Below are 15,700 nucleotides of genomic sequence, written 5' to 3'. Positions count from 1 at the left end.
CAGGTTATCTGAATATGGAAGCAGCATGATGTGTTTTTAAAAGCCCCAGGTCTGAAGTCAGAAAAGCCTGGGCTAGAACTCTGGCTCTGCTACATGAACTTTGTTTTCTCATCCATAAATTAGGGCTTTTTACAGGTTTAAAGATAAAATTACCCAGTTTACATAAAGGCTCTGGGCACAGGGCCTGGCACACAGAAGGGACCCAGTGAGTGGTAGCTGTTGATGACGATGAAGACTACCGTTCAGATCAGTCTGCCTTCCCACCTTTAGAGAGGACAGCTGGCCCTAAGATACGAGCCTTGACTCTGGCCTAAGAACAAAAAGGCCTCAGGCGAGGGAGGCCACCGGGGCTTGGGACTGACCGCACCTGGAACTTGTACCCCTCCCTGCAGATGCAGCATGTGAGGCCCGGCTCCTCGATCAGCTCCTCCATCTGCTTCAGGAGCGCTGTCTTGGTCACGACCTGGCCCTTCTCATTGGTCTGTAAGGGGAACCCCAGGTGGCACGTCAGACAGGAATTTCCACGCACCCTCCCACTGCAGCTTGGGGACACGCAGGCACAGGGTTGACCTTCCACATACATGAAAAGGACTGCTGCACTGAAAGGAAATCTCTTTAGTTGGCTTCTAATGAGGGTAAAGACCCAGATTCTCCTGCTATTCTCTTCCTACAGGAACCACTGAAGCAGAGGAAACCATCCAGCTAGAGCCCTGGCAAGTTGCCACTTGCCAACAAAGAAGCCCCCTTTCTTTGCGCCAGCAAGACCGACTCTCGGCTGACAAGGGCCGCTGCAGCATGAGTCATTTACTGTTCCCATGGGAGTTTTAAAACTGCCGACACTCAAGTTCGCTGGTCTGGAGAAGGCCCTCACAGGACCTCTGCCTCCTCCAAGGTAGGACAGAAGAGCACAGAGCCCTTCTTGTCGAACAGACCCAGGTTCAAACGCCTGTCAGCCACTTGTTAGTTATGTGCCTTGCTGATTTACTTCACCTCTTAGCTTCAATTAGTTCATCTGAAAAATGGGTGTAAAATCAACCTCTCAGAAAAGCACACGAGGGCTTAAATACAATCTTACAAGGAGGCTGCCTAAGCACAGTGCCTGGCATATAGTAAATCCTTGATAAACAATGATTATCACCATTTTTAATGCTTCTGCGAACTCGTTAAGTCATTTAACCTCTGAGCCTCATCCGTATAGAACGATGATAGTCACACATCTAAGGGCTGTCGGGAAGATGAAAGAAGGTGAAGCACCTAGCGCCGTGCCCAGTACACCGACCCCCTGCCCACAGCCTTCACCATCCCCAGCCCCAGCTCTGAAACCCCAGAGCACAAATGACTGCGCCACAGGGTAGGCAAGAATGCGGGGACCCGGGCGTGGCTGTACCGTCATGCCCAGCGTGCCCAGAGCCTTCTGCCTCATGGCCATGGCCATGCGCTTCTTCTCGGCCCGGGTCTCCCTGCGGGCTGCGTCTATCTTCTTGTTTACGTCAGGGTGTTCCCGCAGCGCCTCCAGCAGGTTCTCTGCCAGGGTCCCAATGCCCTCATCGCTGGACACCTGCTCCAGTTTATGCAGGTTTGTAATGGAGTCGGTTCCGATCAGAACCTGTCAAGAAGGGACCAAAGAGATGAAGGCCTCCAATTATGTAAACAAGTGTTCTTCTCAGGAGCTTAAAGGTTTAAAAACTGTGCACAATCTCATGTCATCTGCTTGGTTTCAATCAGATTCTCTGATTTTACACTTCAAGAGATTCGGACAAATGGAGGAGGTTAGGCTCTGCCACCAACCTCTGACTGACTAGTCACCACGCTCTTCAGTCTCCATAACCCTGTCTATAAAATGGGGGCAGGCCAGGGCCGCCATGAGGATTAAATCAGATGCCATACGTAAAGTGCTCAGCACGGTGAAAGTGAGAGGGGCTCAGATAAGAGTCCCTGGAGAAGCAGCCCCTGATGAGGCCTCAGTGGTGAACTCAGCAACCACACCAAGCAAAGAAGGCCCTTGATGTTCACGGGGGCTGTGCTGAGCTCTTCATCCGCGTCCACCAAACCCAGGAGCACAGCAGTTTTCTCGACCTAGGGATTCCAGATGTACAACTACACGTGGGAGTGGGGATAAGAAAAAACTTAGAAAGAAATAGATGTAAACAAAAACCTCCTGTGCTTAAAAATGCCGGCAGCTGCTACACGACAGCACCACACTATCCACAGGGGTGGGAGAACGTCACAACACTGAAGGCAGGGGAAATCCGCAAAAGCTCTCCAGGGGAGCTCACTGCGAAATCCGCACCACCCCATCACTGGTGAGCTGATGCCAGTTACCACACAGCTGACAATAAACCGACAACAACAAAGCCAACTTGCAATGTGAAAGCTCAGCACTCCACTCAGGTCACTCACTAGCTCACAGATCTATTTTCCCAGCAGGTACGCGTCCACTTCAACCTCAGCGAAATGACAGGCTGTCTCTTGTCTCATGCTCCTCAACGCTGAACTCGTAGTTCAACTGCCTACTGAATACTCCACGGGTCCCCTAGACTTAACATTCGGGCTGTGTACTGTGTGCACGTGTGTGCACACACGTGAAGCTCCTACCCACCTGAGGCTTACACTCTAGTTAGGAGGACAGAGCACACACTAATAATCTAACATCACAGACTCTCCTCCCCCTCACTCACTCCCAAACCTCCTAGTTCCCCATCTCTTTCAATGGCATCACCACTCCTGTCACTCAGTCCAGATACGGAACGGAGTTCTTGATTCACCCAGCTTCTTCACTGCCGACGTGCAATCAATCTCCAAGTCCCCTTTATTCCACCTCCCAGATCTCTGTCGAATCCATTCACTGTCCACCTCACTAACTGGAGTTCAGCCGCCATGGCCTCTCACCTAGATCACAATAAAAGCCTGCCAACTGTTCTTCCCACCTCCCTTGTCACCTCCATCCAATTCGTCCTCTAGGGTACGGCCAGGCGCACTACCCTCAGGAGACAATCCACACTCTTCTCCGTGGGGCATGTGATGTGGACCCGCGCTTACATCTCCAGTGCCGGCTCTTGCCACGTCTCACCTCCAATGCAACTGCTTTCAATTCCTGGAATGCTTTAAGCTCTCTCACCTCTGAACCTCTGCGGGCGCCCTATTCTCCTCTTAGAAATCCCCTTCCCTTTGACCCCTTCCACACTGCATTTACCCCCAGCTCTGTTATCACTATGTCCTCGGCTCTATCTTCCACCAGACAGTAAGCTCCCAGAGGGAGCTGTGACTGTCTCATCTGCCAACGTTGCCTCAACCTAGCGCAGCACAGGTACACGACAGGCACTACATAAATACGTGCTAAAAGAGAAGTGAATGGTCAGAAGTATGAATGCCAAGTATCTAACTAGACGAAGCCTTGTTTTTAAAAAAGAATTCAATTTAGTAACTAAGAATAAGCTTGGAATCCACTGACCTGAGTTCTCAGGTCAATGTGTTGCCACTGGCCAAATGACAATTCCGTCCCTTGACTTACCCACATTCAAAATAAAGATGTTACAAGGATAGGGGAAAAAAAAATAAGTGAAAAACTCTTACGTAGGAAGAATTATCCGTAAGGTGTAATAATTATCACTATTTCCACTGAACTGAACAAAAGTTGAGCACTATAGTTATTTGAGTGAGGCATATGGAAGAACCTTTACTGTAGCCAATTAACCACATTTTTGGAGTGAGTTATCAGAACAGATCACTAAATGAGAATGTGGAACTATACTCAAGATAGACAGCTCTAAACAACCACCAAAAAATGCAGCCCTGAGGACTCTCAAAACTCAGCACTGAAAACACAAACACTACTACTAGAAAATGGGCCAAAAATATGGACATACATTTCACTGAAGCAGACAGACAGATGAAAGACATGAAAAGATGTGCAGTGAGTGTCATTATCCATCAGAGAAAACAAATTAAAACCACTCTGAAACCATCACTCTACGTCTATCAGCACGGCTGACGCACCACCAAATGCTGGCGAGGATGCGGATAAAGCGGACCGCCCGCACCCTGCCGATGGGAATGTGAAGCGGTGCAGCCTCTAGAAAACAGTTTGGCAGCTTCTTGTAAAACAAAATAATGCAACTACTACACAAGCCAGTAACTGCAGTCTTGGGCATTTACCCCAAAGAAATGGAAACTTATTCACACAAATACCTGCACGTGAACATTCACAGCCACTTTATTCATAGCAGCCTCAAAATGGCAACAACCCAGACACCCTTTAATGGGTGATGGTTAAACGGGTCACGGTGCACCCCCGCCATGGACACTACTCAGCAGTAAGAAGGAACAAACGACGAATATACACAACAACCAGGACAAACCGCCAAAAAATTATGCCGAGTGAACAAAGCCAATCCCCAAAGGTTACATGCTTTATGATTCCATTTAGTATACAACATTCTTGACAGGACAAAATTACAGAGATGGAGAAGATCAGTGGTTGCCAGGGCAGGTGGATGCGGCTATAAAAGGATAGGGACTTCCCTGGTGGCACAGTGGTTAAGGATCCGCCTGCCAACGCAGGGGACACGGGTTCAAGCCCTGGTCTGGGAAGATCCCACACGCCGCGGAGCAACTAAGCCTGTGCACCACAACTACTGAGCCTGCGCTCTAGAGGCCGCGAGCCACAACTACTGAGCTCACGCACCGCAACTACTGAAGCCTGTACGCCTAGAGCCTATGGTCCGCAACAAGAGAAGCCACTGCAATGAGAAGCCCACGCACCGCAACAAAGAGTAGCCCCACTCGCTGCAACTAGAGAAAGCCCTTGCACAGCAACAAAGACCCAACACAGCCTAAATAAACAAACAAACAAACAAACAAATAGGACAAGAAGAGGGATCCCTGCGGCAAGGAAACGGTTCCGAATCTTGACTGCATGGATGTCAATATCCTGGCTGTGATAAATTTCCTATAGTTTTGCAAGGCGTTCCCACTGAAAGAAACTAAGTAATGGGTACGCACGACGTCTCTGTATTATTTCTTAACAACTGCGCGTAAATCTACAATAATCTCAAAATAAAAAGTTTAATTAAAAAAAAACAAATCCAGACTGGCCACCTGTCTGGGCCAATTAGGGTTTGTGAGAGTAACAGATAGCTCAGCCCAGTGACTATCAGGAAGGAGCAACCCAGCGGACAGGGTTGGGCCTCCCTGAGAACCAAGTTTTTGGCTGCCTGGGGCAGAGCAGAAAATGGTAGTGATGGCATTACAAATGTCCCAGGGACTACAGCCAGAAATCGAAACTCTTTTTACCCTCTGGCCAGCCACACCCTCACAACTGCTGCTCAGCTAAGCCGTGAGATAAAGAAGCCCCACATAAGAATGAGTTGAATGAGGAAATCACAAATGAACTTAGTCCTGTCTGCACACAGAGAGATGAACCAGATGACTTCTGAGAGTCCTTCTAATCTGGGAGTCCTATATATTAGGGCAACTCCCATCTCAAGGCTAATCAAGGTGGTTACCTTCACTCAGTCGTGGCAGATGAGGAGAGAGGGTGTGGTTCCCTCCCATGACGTGTCCTGCTCCAGAATAAGGCCCGTGCTGCATGCTAGTTACTCACCTGGGTGGCAGGGTGCTGGATGGCCAGCCCCCGAAGAAGTCTCAAGATAAACGGCAGGGCTGGGCGAGACAAAAACTTTTTCCAGATGTCCGCATCCAAACTGCAAAGCAGAGAGAGGCTTATGAGCAGGCCAGAGAAGCAAAGGCCACCTAGAAACCGGCTGTTGATTCTGGCTTGTTTAGATGTGACCCTACAAGCGTACCATAAAGAATCACAAAGGACCACCCAACTCAGCTGAGAAACCAGATTGAAGTGAAACCAGATAGACGTTTCTGTTCCCTCGAAACAGAAGCCAACAAATTGCCAACCTCTCCCACAGCCCCAAGGGCTGCAGAGTCACCTTGACAGCTTCCAGAAGGGAGGGAGACCCCAAGGAAGGCAGAGGGATGCCAAGACGATGAAGGAGAAAAGGAACCAGGAAGAGGGGAAGGAAAGCAGCCCCTCTGACAGCGGTGCCGCTTACTTCTTGGCACTGGGAATGTGCTTTTTCATATAGTCAAGTGCATTCTGGGTGATTCCCTTCTGGAGAATCAGATCCTTTAGCTGATGCCCATTGCTGTTGTTCTTGATGCCAGCTGCGATTTTACAGAAGCAGTCCAGGAAGACTTTATCATCGCCACTGTGATCTTCGTCATACCTAGGAGGAAAGAGCAAAGACCCCGAGTGTGTGAAAGGAGGAACAAAAGCCGATCACGTCCTTTTCTTGGTTGACAAGCTTCAATGGCATATAGGATCAAGTGTAAACTCCTGAGCATACCCTTCTCATCCGGCTCCTGCCACGCCCCCCTATCCCCCAACCCCGTCTTACATTTTCATGCTTTTGCACACATGACTCCCTCCAGCTTGTCGTATCTCCTTACCGTGTCACCAACCACTTCTTCTCTGCCTCGCCAGGTGCTACTTTAACACAATGTATTTTACTTTTTGCCTCCCCAGTTAGACCAAGCCCCTTAAAGGCCAGACTAGCACACAAAAATCTAATAGAAACTCATGTGATTCTTCCTTAGTCTCACAGAACTAGTTCAGGGTTTTCACAGGGACTCTCGTTTAGCTGTCTGAAATCTAAGCAACATACTTATCAAAGCTGCAGTATGGTTTGAACCGCTCCACCAAGATCTGCATTTTCTCCACCTCCCCGAAGGACAGGTATGGGATGATGCGAAGCAGGCCCTGGAGCACGCTGGGGTTGGAGCGAACAAAGGTGCTGTTGATCTGGTCCAAGAGCATCACAAGTTGATCTTTGTCACCCGTCAGTAGGAGGTTGCCCTGCAGTAAGAGAGAGGATGGGAGGCCCGCTAATAAGGTTGGGACTTTGGGGCCCTTAACGGTCATCCATTTCCATCAGAGCCATCAGAAGTAGCCCTAGAAGAACAGTGTCTCAGCACTTCCTGGGGAATAATCAGCAGTGGGAGTTCTACCTCATAAATTACTTTCTAACTTCCTGCGGTGGCTCTGTTAATAGTCTCAGGTGGTCAAAATATACCAACACAATCTTCCCCTCCCCCGAGAGAATGCAGGCTGCTTGGTATTCATTTGGTCGTATCTCTAGCCAAACCATCAGCACCAACAAGAACAGAGGAATGTGTGGGTGTGCTAAGTGGAGAGAAACTGAACTGGGAGCTGCAGACCTGAGTTCTAGGCCTTCAACTGTACAGTAACCGACTATGAGATACTGAACGGCTCACTTCATCTCTCTGGGCTTGGAGCTTCCTCAACTGTGAATTGAGGGGTTGGACTAAGGCCCTTGTCTATCAACTGGAATAGTCAGCTTTGTTTCCTCTGAATCCAGATTTCAGGCTTTAACGTAATGATGTCACCGTGAGCTGGGCAGGTTCAGTCATTCTTGGTTGACACAGCTAGACACAAACCAGCCAATGGCTGGCAATGAGACGATGTCTGCGGGTGGACAAACCGGGCTCCACTCACCTTGTCCTCACTCAGGGGCTCAGCATTGGACTCATCCAGAATGATCTCCATAATGCTAAGCACCTGCTCGGCCACAGCTGCACCACCACTGTCCTTGCTTTCTTGCTCAGCTACCAGGGCCTGCAGGAGAAGGAGGCCCAGTCACTCTAGGGACAGACCATAACCACTCACTGCTCATGGGATCTGCTCCTCAAGGATGTTCTTTGTGGCATTACATTCCGGAAATCCTGTGCGTGTGTGTGCGCGTGTACATGAATGGAGAGACATGCGGTGTGTGGGTTTCTGAGGACAGTGAAAACGACGTTTCGGTTTCTTTCTGGTTGCCCTGAGGTGAGTGGCACTACTTTCCCACTGGGGTGCAGTCTGCACTGGTGTAGGGACTAACTTCCTCTTGCTTCTCATCTGAATTCAGGAAAGAAACAAGGACACTCTTGGGTGTCATGGCAGCAGCACAGGGTGAGCCAGCAGGAGGATAAGGAACGGCCTGAATAATTCAAGCCTCTGTGCCCATCAGTTAGACAGAAAGGGCTTGAAAAGGCCACAAATCCACTTCACTTGAGCCCAGAAGTGAGATGTCTTTCCCCCACCCAGGACTTCCCCCACCGAGGCTCATGCTTTGCCTTTTGCAGCCCACGCTCTTTACCAGGTTGAGAGTCCCCAGCATGACATTCAAAGTGTTCATTTCCAGCTTGACCAGCTGTTGCCGGTTGACTTTCACCTTCACGCAGTAACTGAATAATTTCAGCAGCACCTGACAAGAAAAGCCAGTCAAAACCCATGAGACCATCTGAGAGTGAAGACATGGGGACAAGCAGGAAAGAAATGTCCAAGAGGGGTCGTGTACAATCAGCAGATACTCCCCCTGAAATACAGAGGACAGCGAAGTTTCCTTAAGGAGACACGATACGGTGGCTGGGCTCTCCTGTCAGGCTTGCATCTCAACAGCAGTGTTCTCCAGCAGTAGCTCCCGTGGGCTGGGTATATATATCTCTGCCGTCTCTAAAACTATGGCAAGGACACTAATTCCTCGTGGAATAGGTGATGCTCTGTTGTCTTGGGGGAAATGCCAGTACTAACTCAGACTCTGAACTAATACCAGTAAACAGAAAGATCCCAAAGCTCATGGCCCGTGGGGCTCAGAACCATGTGGCTCACTGAAAACAGGGGTACAATAATGTATGTTCTCATGTTCCCTGGAGGTGAAAACAATAGTGTAATATGTATGATGCCTTTAGAATCCTCTACTCTTCCCTAATGAGATAGCTGGATGAATAACCAAACAAAATCCTACAAAAAATTAAAGAGTTACTTACAGAATCCATTTTAAAAAGCAGTAATAATAATAATTGACACAAGTGCAGCTTTTTGGGGTAAGACAATTAGACACTGGTTCCACAGGTGACTAAAGAAATATAGCAGAAGGCTTGCTATCACGCTGGTTTTTCGGGAGGAGTCGGCAGGGAAGAGGGGAGTTGGGGAGGGAGCCTAAAGTGCAGAGAGGGCCAAGGAAGCTGTCAGGTCCTTCACTGGCTTGCACTGGTCCACGGCACCATGCTGCCCCCTAGGGTTAAGTGGCAGGGGTCACAAGCTTCTGTCCATGGGGGCCTCTCCCACTTCGCTGCCTCCAACTCACTGTTAGAAGGTGGCGTCCCTGCTTGAAGTCTTTGATCCCTGCCAGTCTGTTAAGCATGCATTCCAGGCCCTCACACTGGGCCATCACACCAGCCATCTTATACACTTCTTCTTCATCTTCTTCTTCGTCTGGAAGAAAAGGGAAGCCAAGTAAAAATGGAGGTGAAGCCAGGAATAAAGCACAGCCCTCTTCCAGGCCGGTGGCTACTTCCCTTTTCCGTATCTCCACTAAAGAACGTAGCCAATAAAAGGGGTCAGTATTGGATATCAAACTTCACTGTCTCACTCTTAGTAACTTTTTTTAAAGTTTAAGTCAACTTAAAATTGTTTACTCAAATATGTGAAAATACACGCATTACAACCACTAACGAAAAAAACAAAAACAAAAACCCTAAATAAGGGGCCCTGAACACTCGTTTGTTGCTCGCTGCACTTCCCCCAGCGCCCCACCACGGCCCCAGCGGTATCTGAACGGGGCCACTGATAACCGTGTTTTTCCTCAGCCAGAGGAGTAATCCCCCCTCAATTCTGAACAGAATTGCAAGAGAGCATCTGCCCAGACTGCCCCCAAGTCCCAGGTCGCGAACTGCTGCTCAGAGCTCCCAGTCCTCAAACCGAACGTGCGGCGGCGTCTGTGGGAAGGGCCGTACCCGTGGTGGAGTCCAGGGACTCGATAAACTCCTCGGTGGCGTCGCCCAGCAGCCCCCGCATCCGGTAGACAATCCTCATGGGCTCTCCCTGAGCAGACAGAGTTGGAGAAATGTGCTTGTGAACAGGCCCAGAAAATGCAAAGGACTCGCCACCTGGTCTTGCTTAATGCTTCGGCGGTGTGGACAACTTCTATTTCTCTGCAGGGTCTTAACCACAAAATCTAGAATCCAGATGCACTACAATTCACTTAGTGGAAAGCAAGCTCATTTTATTTAAGGTCTACTACAGGCCAGGAGTTGTGTGAAGCATTTTACAGACACTACGTCACTTAATTTCATTGAAACTATGTAATAACTATAACAACTAGTATTTATTGTTTTTACTCTGCGCTAAGCCCTTTGCTAATTAGGCACTTTATATTACCCTTCTATCCAAGGTCACGCACCTTGTTCAAAGTTATCCAGCTATAAGCCCAGTTCTGTTTCCAAGCCTGTGCCTCCTTCAGGAGTATAAATTCTTTCTAATCAATAGGGACCACTACTCAAAGGATCAGGACGAGGGAAGTCAATTAGATCAAAGGGCTGCGATTCAAGTCTCAGGAATCAAAGGCAAGAAAACAGAATACACCAATCTCTGCCTAGGGAGATCCTGAGGTCTTCATATAACCCCACAGCAAGGAGAGGATTCATCCAAATTTCCTCAAGCTAAACCTACAACCTGAGAGAATGACTAGAAATAAGTCTTGTAAATTAGAAGATTCCAGCAACTTTCCTAAACTGGAGGATGAGACTTCACTCTCCACCAGGTACCAGCTGAGGCACTCTAGCACAGGTAGTATTATCCTCATTTTGGAGGTGAGGAACGGAGGCTTGAAGTTACATTCTAGCAAATTAAGTGGGAGAGCAGGTACCATACTAATTCAAGCTGCCTGCCTCTAAGCCATGCTCAGCTTCAGGAGACGAAACCCTGGAGGGAGAGAACCTGTCAGGCCAGGTCCCAGAGCATTTCCAGCTGTGAAGGCCCAGTGGGAACTAAGAGAGGGGACAGCCATAGACCATGGACAGAAAGAGAGAGACACAGAAAACAGACCCTTGTCTGTAGCTGAAGAGAGGGGCTGCTTATCAGGGAAATGGGGGATAAAGTAAAAAGGGAAGCTGATGAACGCCCGGATAAAAAGGTGCCACAAACTCCGGACTTCGCCAGAAGAACCCCTTGGTGGATTAAGCACATTAATGGGAGGGACAAATGATCCCCAACTTCTTGCCTCCTGGTTCAAAAGGGGAGGCTGACGATGTGTATTCTTTGGGTTCCATACCACCATTTACAAGGGCGCCCAGAGAAGCTTGTTCTGAATTTTTTAGGTGCATCAGGGATTAAATCTGTATGGTTGTTTTGATGCTAAAATGTCAGTGGGGGAAGTGGAATATCTGACTTTTATAAGCGGACAAATGGTACTGAGGTGACCAAAAGGACCACAGCGCCATGCTTCCTTCATTTCCCTTTTCCACTCCTTCAGAACAACTGCCTTTTGAGTCTCAATTTCCCAACTAGTAAAATAAAAACTATGCTCCTCGACACAGTACTGGAAAATGTTCTGAAAAGTGAGCAAGCCCATAATAGTTGAGATTAATCTCAGTCAAGAGGTGTCCACTCTTGACAGCAAGCCCTCCCCATCACCGGGCTTCCTCAGACTTTGCCCGGGCCGGCTGCACGGCCAGGAAACGCTCACCCCTCCTGAAACTCCTCTCCCCTCACCAGTAAGCTGCCTCACAAGGAGGACAAGGTGACCGGTTTTCTCCACACCAACACCGACAGGGGAAGTAAAGGTCCTTACATGCTGCTACCACCTGGGCAAGTGACGATGAACAACGGCTCTTCCTAGTACAAGCCTGCAAGTCAAACCACACCTCCAAGCAAGAAAACAAGCACATACCTCATTCGTGGTACACCAGACCTTCTTGTAAACCTCGGCCACAGGAAGGTCCAAACTAATGATTTTATTGTTCACTAGAAGCTGGACAGAAAAGAAAATGATGCTGTTATTTGGAAATAATTGTAAGGCAAGTAAATTTCAAGATCAAAGGGCGCTTTATGGCATAACGTCTGTGCGTCAGGGACCTATCGACTCTCTCTCTCTAAGAAATGCACATGTGTGCGCAACACGCAGAATTTTGTGCACAAGTTCAGGGGTTACAAACAGCTTTAACCCAAACCATGGACTCCAGGTTAAAAAACTGCTGAGGACCTTCTCCTATCCTGAATCCATTTCAGCTCAGCACCAAAGAAGACAATTTTCTCTATTTCACCAACAAGCTTTTCACCATGTATACGATAACGCCAGACCCTAGTGTTGTCTGCCAGAAGGTACCAGATACAGGGCCAGAAATCTGCACAGGGGCTAAAGTGCCAGTATTTAGGGAGCTTAATTAACTTGGAATCCCTGGAAAGCCTCTGCCACAGCAACAAGAACAATAAAAGCCTGCGCCATGGCAAGCAACAGTCACCAACCATTTGCTTCCCACGTGCCAGGCAGTGGGCAGAGCCCTTTACAGGTAATTACCCTGAACACCAGGTGGGGTAGGTAGGTGGAGATCCTTGGCCCGCATTTACAGAGGCCCAGTGTTAATCGGCTCCTGAGGGAAAGGAACCCTAACCAGGACAGTGGTGTCCTATGCTTGTTACCTCCATTCCACTATCATCCTCCAGGAGAGCCACCAAGTCACAGTCCTGGCAAATCTTGTTCTTTATATCCCTCATGAGTGGCCCAATGCCAGGCTCATTGCTGCTGTACGGGTTCCCGGGCATCCTGCCCTGCAAGAAGTCTTCTTGTTGGGGATCCTTCTCCAGGGTCACAAAGAACTCAGTGACTTCATTCTCCTCCTAAAGGAGAGAAGGAAGCAGAAGGGATGGCATAAGTATACGTACAGAGGGATGGCAGAGACCTTTTTGATTTAGACCATGCTACCTTGCTCACGGACACCCTGAGGAAAACACACGAAACTCATCCAGCCCCTTACACATTTAAAGACATAAAGGATAAGAAGCTCAGAGGTGATTCAAAAATCCAAATATAATTCAAATAGCCTTAAATATCAAGCACGTCCTCTGAAACTTAAGGGGAGATTAGAAGGGAAAGCCTAACAACATAAGCAGACGAGGAGTGACGCATGAAAGCTGGATCACTGACACGAGGGCAGAGAGGGCTCTCCTCCTGCTCGTCTCATGCGATGCCAACCAATCTGGGGCCAGACGACTTTGTCCCTGGTGACCCTCCAGTCAAGGAAAGGGTCTTCTCTATATTATACAATATTCAGGCACGCCCAACCCCACTGATCTCTCATCATTAACTGACGATGCCGGTGTTCTTCATTCTTCCTCAGTAACAGGAGGGGATCTTTGGATCATACCACGCTTCTATATAGTTCGGGCTACGGAAACAAATACACCGGCATCCAAGCGTGCACAAAACATGGGCAGGGAAAGAAGGAAGAGGGTGAAAATTTCCTTACGCCCTAGCTCAGCGTTGCTTCTTTCACAGCATGTTGGATTAATACCAGGATTTGGGCAATGGGAGGTTAGACCTAGCTCAAAAAGAAAGACTGATTTTGACTTTGAATCTAGGAAATGAGACCACGGAAGGTCTTTAGATTTCCCACCATGTGGAACGGGAATATTATGAGGTTGCTTCCGTTTCACATGCGGTGCTTCCTAAAACACTGCCTGAACAGGCCACCGTTGGTAAGATTACCCATGACTATAATGAATCAGCAAGAGGCTTCATGGAGAAGTGGCTCATGCTGACACCCCGAGAGCCACGGGAAGCACCACTGCTCATGCTTACAGGATAGATGATGCTGCAGAGCCTCTCAAAGATGAAGACGGGAGTCCGGTAGTCATCCAGATTGTAGCGCTTGGCTGTCTCAATGCACACGGCCATGAAAGCCTTGGTTTCCGATTCTGTACCTACCAGAAATCAGTGTGGCCAAGTCAGTTAGGAAAGAGCTTCACACACGGAAACTAAGATGAGACTTTAAATGAAGTTCCGGCACTGACAGATTCTTTCTGCCCAGCAAGTCTTTCAATGTCCTATGTGGCAATATCAGTATTTCAACTGGAAACCTGAAGCTGACTGATTCTCATACTCAGACCACATTCCATTTGAAAGCCTTAATACCCAAGTCAACACAGAGCAGCACAGTTAGTTGTGTACACGTCTTGCTCCCTCTGGGAATTATAACCTTGCATCCTCTTGCCCAAAATAGGAACCCAAAAATGTCAAATAATGATCCTAACTGCATTCCAGTCAAATCAAAAGGAAGTTATAGTTTTCAGTTTCATTCTAAAAGGTTAAGTAGATCGCCCTCTATAAATGAAAGAGATAAACTTCAAGTCATATATGCAAGTGCTGTAATAACGCTCTTGAAAAGGGTCCAGTTGCCAAGGCCACAAACCAGCTCAGCAAGACAGCTGAAAATGGCACCAGAAGGACCTCCGTGTCTGGCAATACAGCAGACTATGTCCCCCGACCTACTTTCCACTCCTCCACTTAAAAACAATTTAAAATATTGAATAAAAAAGTATCAGTGAACTGCCTCACTAGCAAAGAAAGCCACAGCCCCAAAATTAAGAAAAATTGGGAACCCAGGGAGGTTAGCAAAGCACTGAGGCGATTTTTTGCCATGAGCTTTCATTTCAATAACCTGCCAGGATCTGAGAGCTGGATACACAGCCACAAATCTGCCAAGGTGGAGAATCTGGCAGGAACCACCCCGTATACACATACATGTAAACCTGGTTCCCCAAAAGAGCTATATCCTTGGTGTAAGGGTCAACTAAAAAGAACTCCCCCTTTCGCCCAAGCAAATCAATGAAAGGACATTGTCTTCCCTCAAAATGCGGCACTGAGTAGAGGCGGGGAAAAAATCTCCAAGAACTCACAACAAGCTGTTCCTCACAGGCGTTTGTGGCTCACACTATCTAGGAGGTCTGAAAAATCTAAGGTCAGAACTTTGTTGAAGGCGGCCCTGGGATGGCTGTACCCTGAGATGCCTCACAGAAGCGGTTACAAATCTTCTCTGGAAAAACCCTCCTTTGACTCGGGTCCTGAAGAATTTCCACAGATAAACCCTCAAAACACGAGCTCACAGTCAAAAAAACCACAAAATGCAAAAAGATTTAAGGCACCATAAGCAAGAGCCAAAAAAACAAACAACAGAATTAGATCAATAAATACTTCAAATTTTAGAATCATCAGACACAGAAATAAGTTTGCTTTGCTGAAAGATTATAAAAGGAGGAGGAAATGTCAGTAAAAAACTAGAGACTATAAAGTCTACACAGAACTGCAAGAATTCAATGGGTAGATTAAAAAGATAACAGAGTGAAGAAAAAATTAATGAACTGAATGACACGGTACAGGATGGAAGACATTATCCAAAATCAACATAAAGATACAATGAGATGGACACTACGAAAGAGAGAGGAAGACACAGGGATGACAGAGAGTGGAGCTGCACAAGGACAAGGAGAAAGAAGAGAGCAGAGGCAACTGAAGAGATGATGGCTGAGAATCTTCCAGCACCAGTGAAAGACACCAACACGAGAACTTTTGACCTCTTCCCACACTATGAGCTCAATATAAAAAGCCAAAACTGGGAACTCCCTGGCAGTCCAGTGGTTAGGACTCTGTGCTTCCACTGCAGGGGGGCACGGGTTCGATCCCTGGTCGGGGAACTAAGATCCCACGAGCTACATGGCGCAGCCAGTATAAAATAAGTCCCAAATGACCGAGGCCAGCAATGGAATTTTATAACCCCAAGAACCAATAGTCTCAAGAGAAATTTCTTCTCCTTCTTTCCTTGAATGTGAGATGTTTGCTGCCCCTGCTCT

The 15,700-nt window shown here is 47.9% G+C and overlaps 1 protein-coding gene across 3 annotated transcripts in view; it reads right to left on the bottom strand.

Moving 5' to 3' along the window:
• UBR4 (ubiquitin protein ligase E3 component n-recognin 4) overlaps positions 1-15,700 on the bottom strand; it is a gene marked incomplete at its 5' end in the record, with an annotated part of 127,807 nt that overhangs the window by 13,016 nt on the left and 99,091 nt on the right. For all 3 annotated transcript variants that reach the window (XM_082680317.1, XM_082680318.1, XM_082680319.1), the window contains 12 exons: positions 368-481; positions 1,388-1,606; positions 5,603-5,702; positions 6,066-6,239; positions 6,678-6,868; positions 7,529-7,648; positions 8,172-8,279; positions 9,162-9,289; positions 9,811-9,898; positions 11,745-11,825; positions 12,494-12,691; positions 13,653-13,774. In XM_082680317.1, coding sequence (XP_082536443.1) covers positions 368-481; positions 1,388-1,606; positions 5,603-5,702; positions 6,066-6,239; positions 6,678-6,868; positions 7,529-7,648; positions 8,172-8,279; positions 9,162-9,289; positions 9,811-9,898; positions 11,745-11,825; positions 12,494-12,691; positions 13,653-13,774 — 1,643 coding nt within the window. The remainder of the gene's footprint in view (positions 1-367; positions 482-1,387; positions 1,607-5,602; positions 5,703-6,065; positions 6,240-6,677; positions 6,869-7,528; positions 7,649-8,171; positions 8,280-9,161; positions 9,290-9,810; positions 9,899-11,744; positions 11,826-12,493; positions 12,692-13,652; positions 13,775-15,700) is intronic.

Source organism: Grampus griseus, assembly GCF_964374135.1.
Source record: "Grampus griseus genome assembly, chromosome: 1".
NCBI lineage: Eukaryota > Metazoa > Chordata > Mammalia > Artiodactyla > Delphinidae > Grampus > Grampus griseus.
Note: the sequence above shows the minus strand (reverse complement) of the source record. Positions and strands in the feature narration are given on the sequence as shown.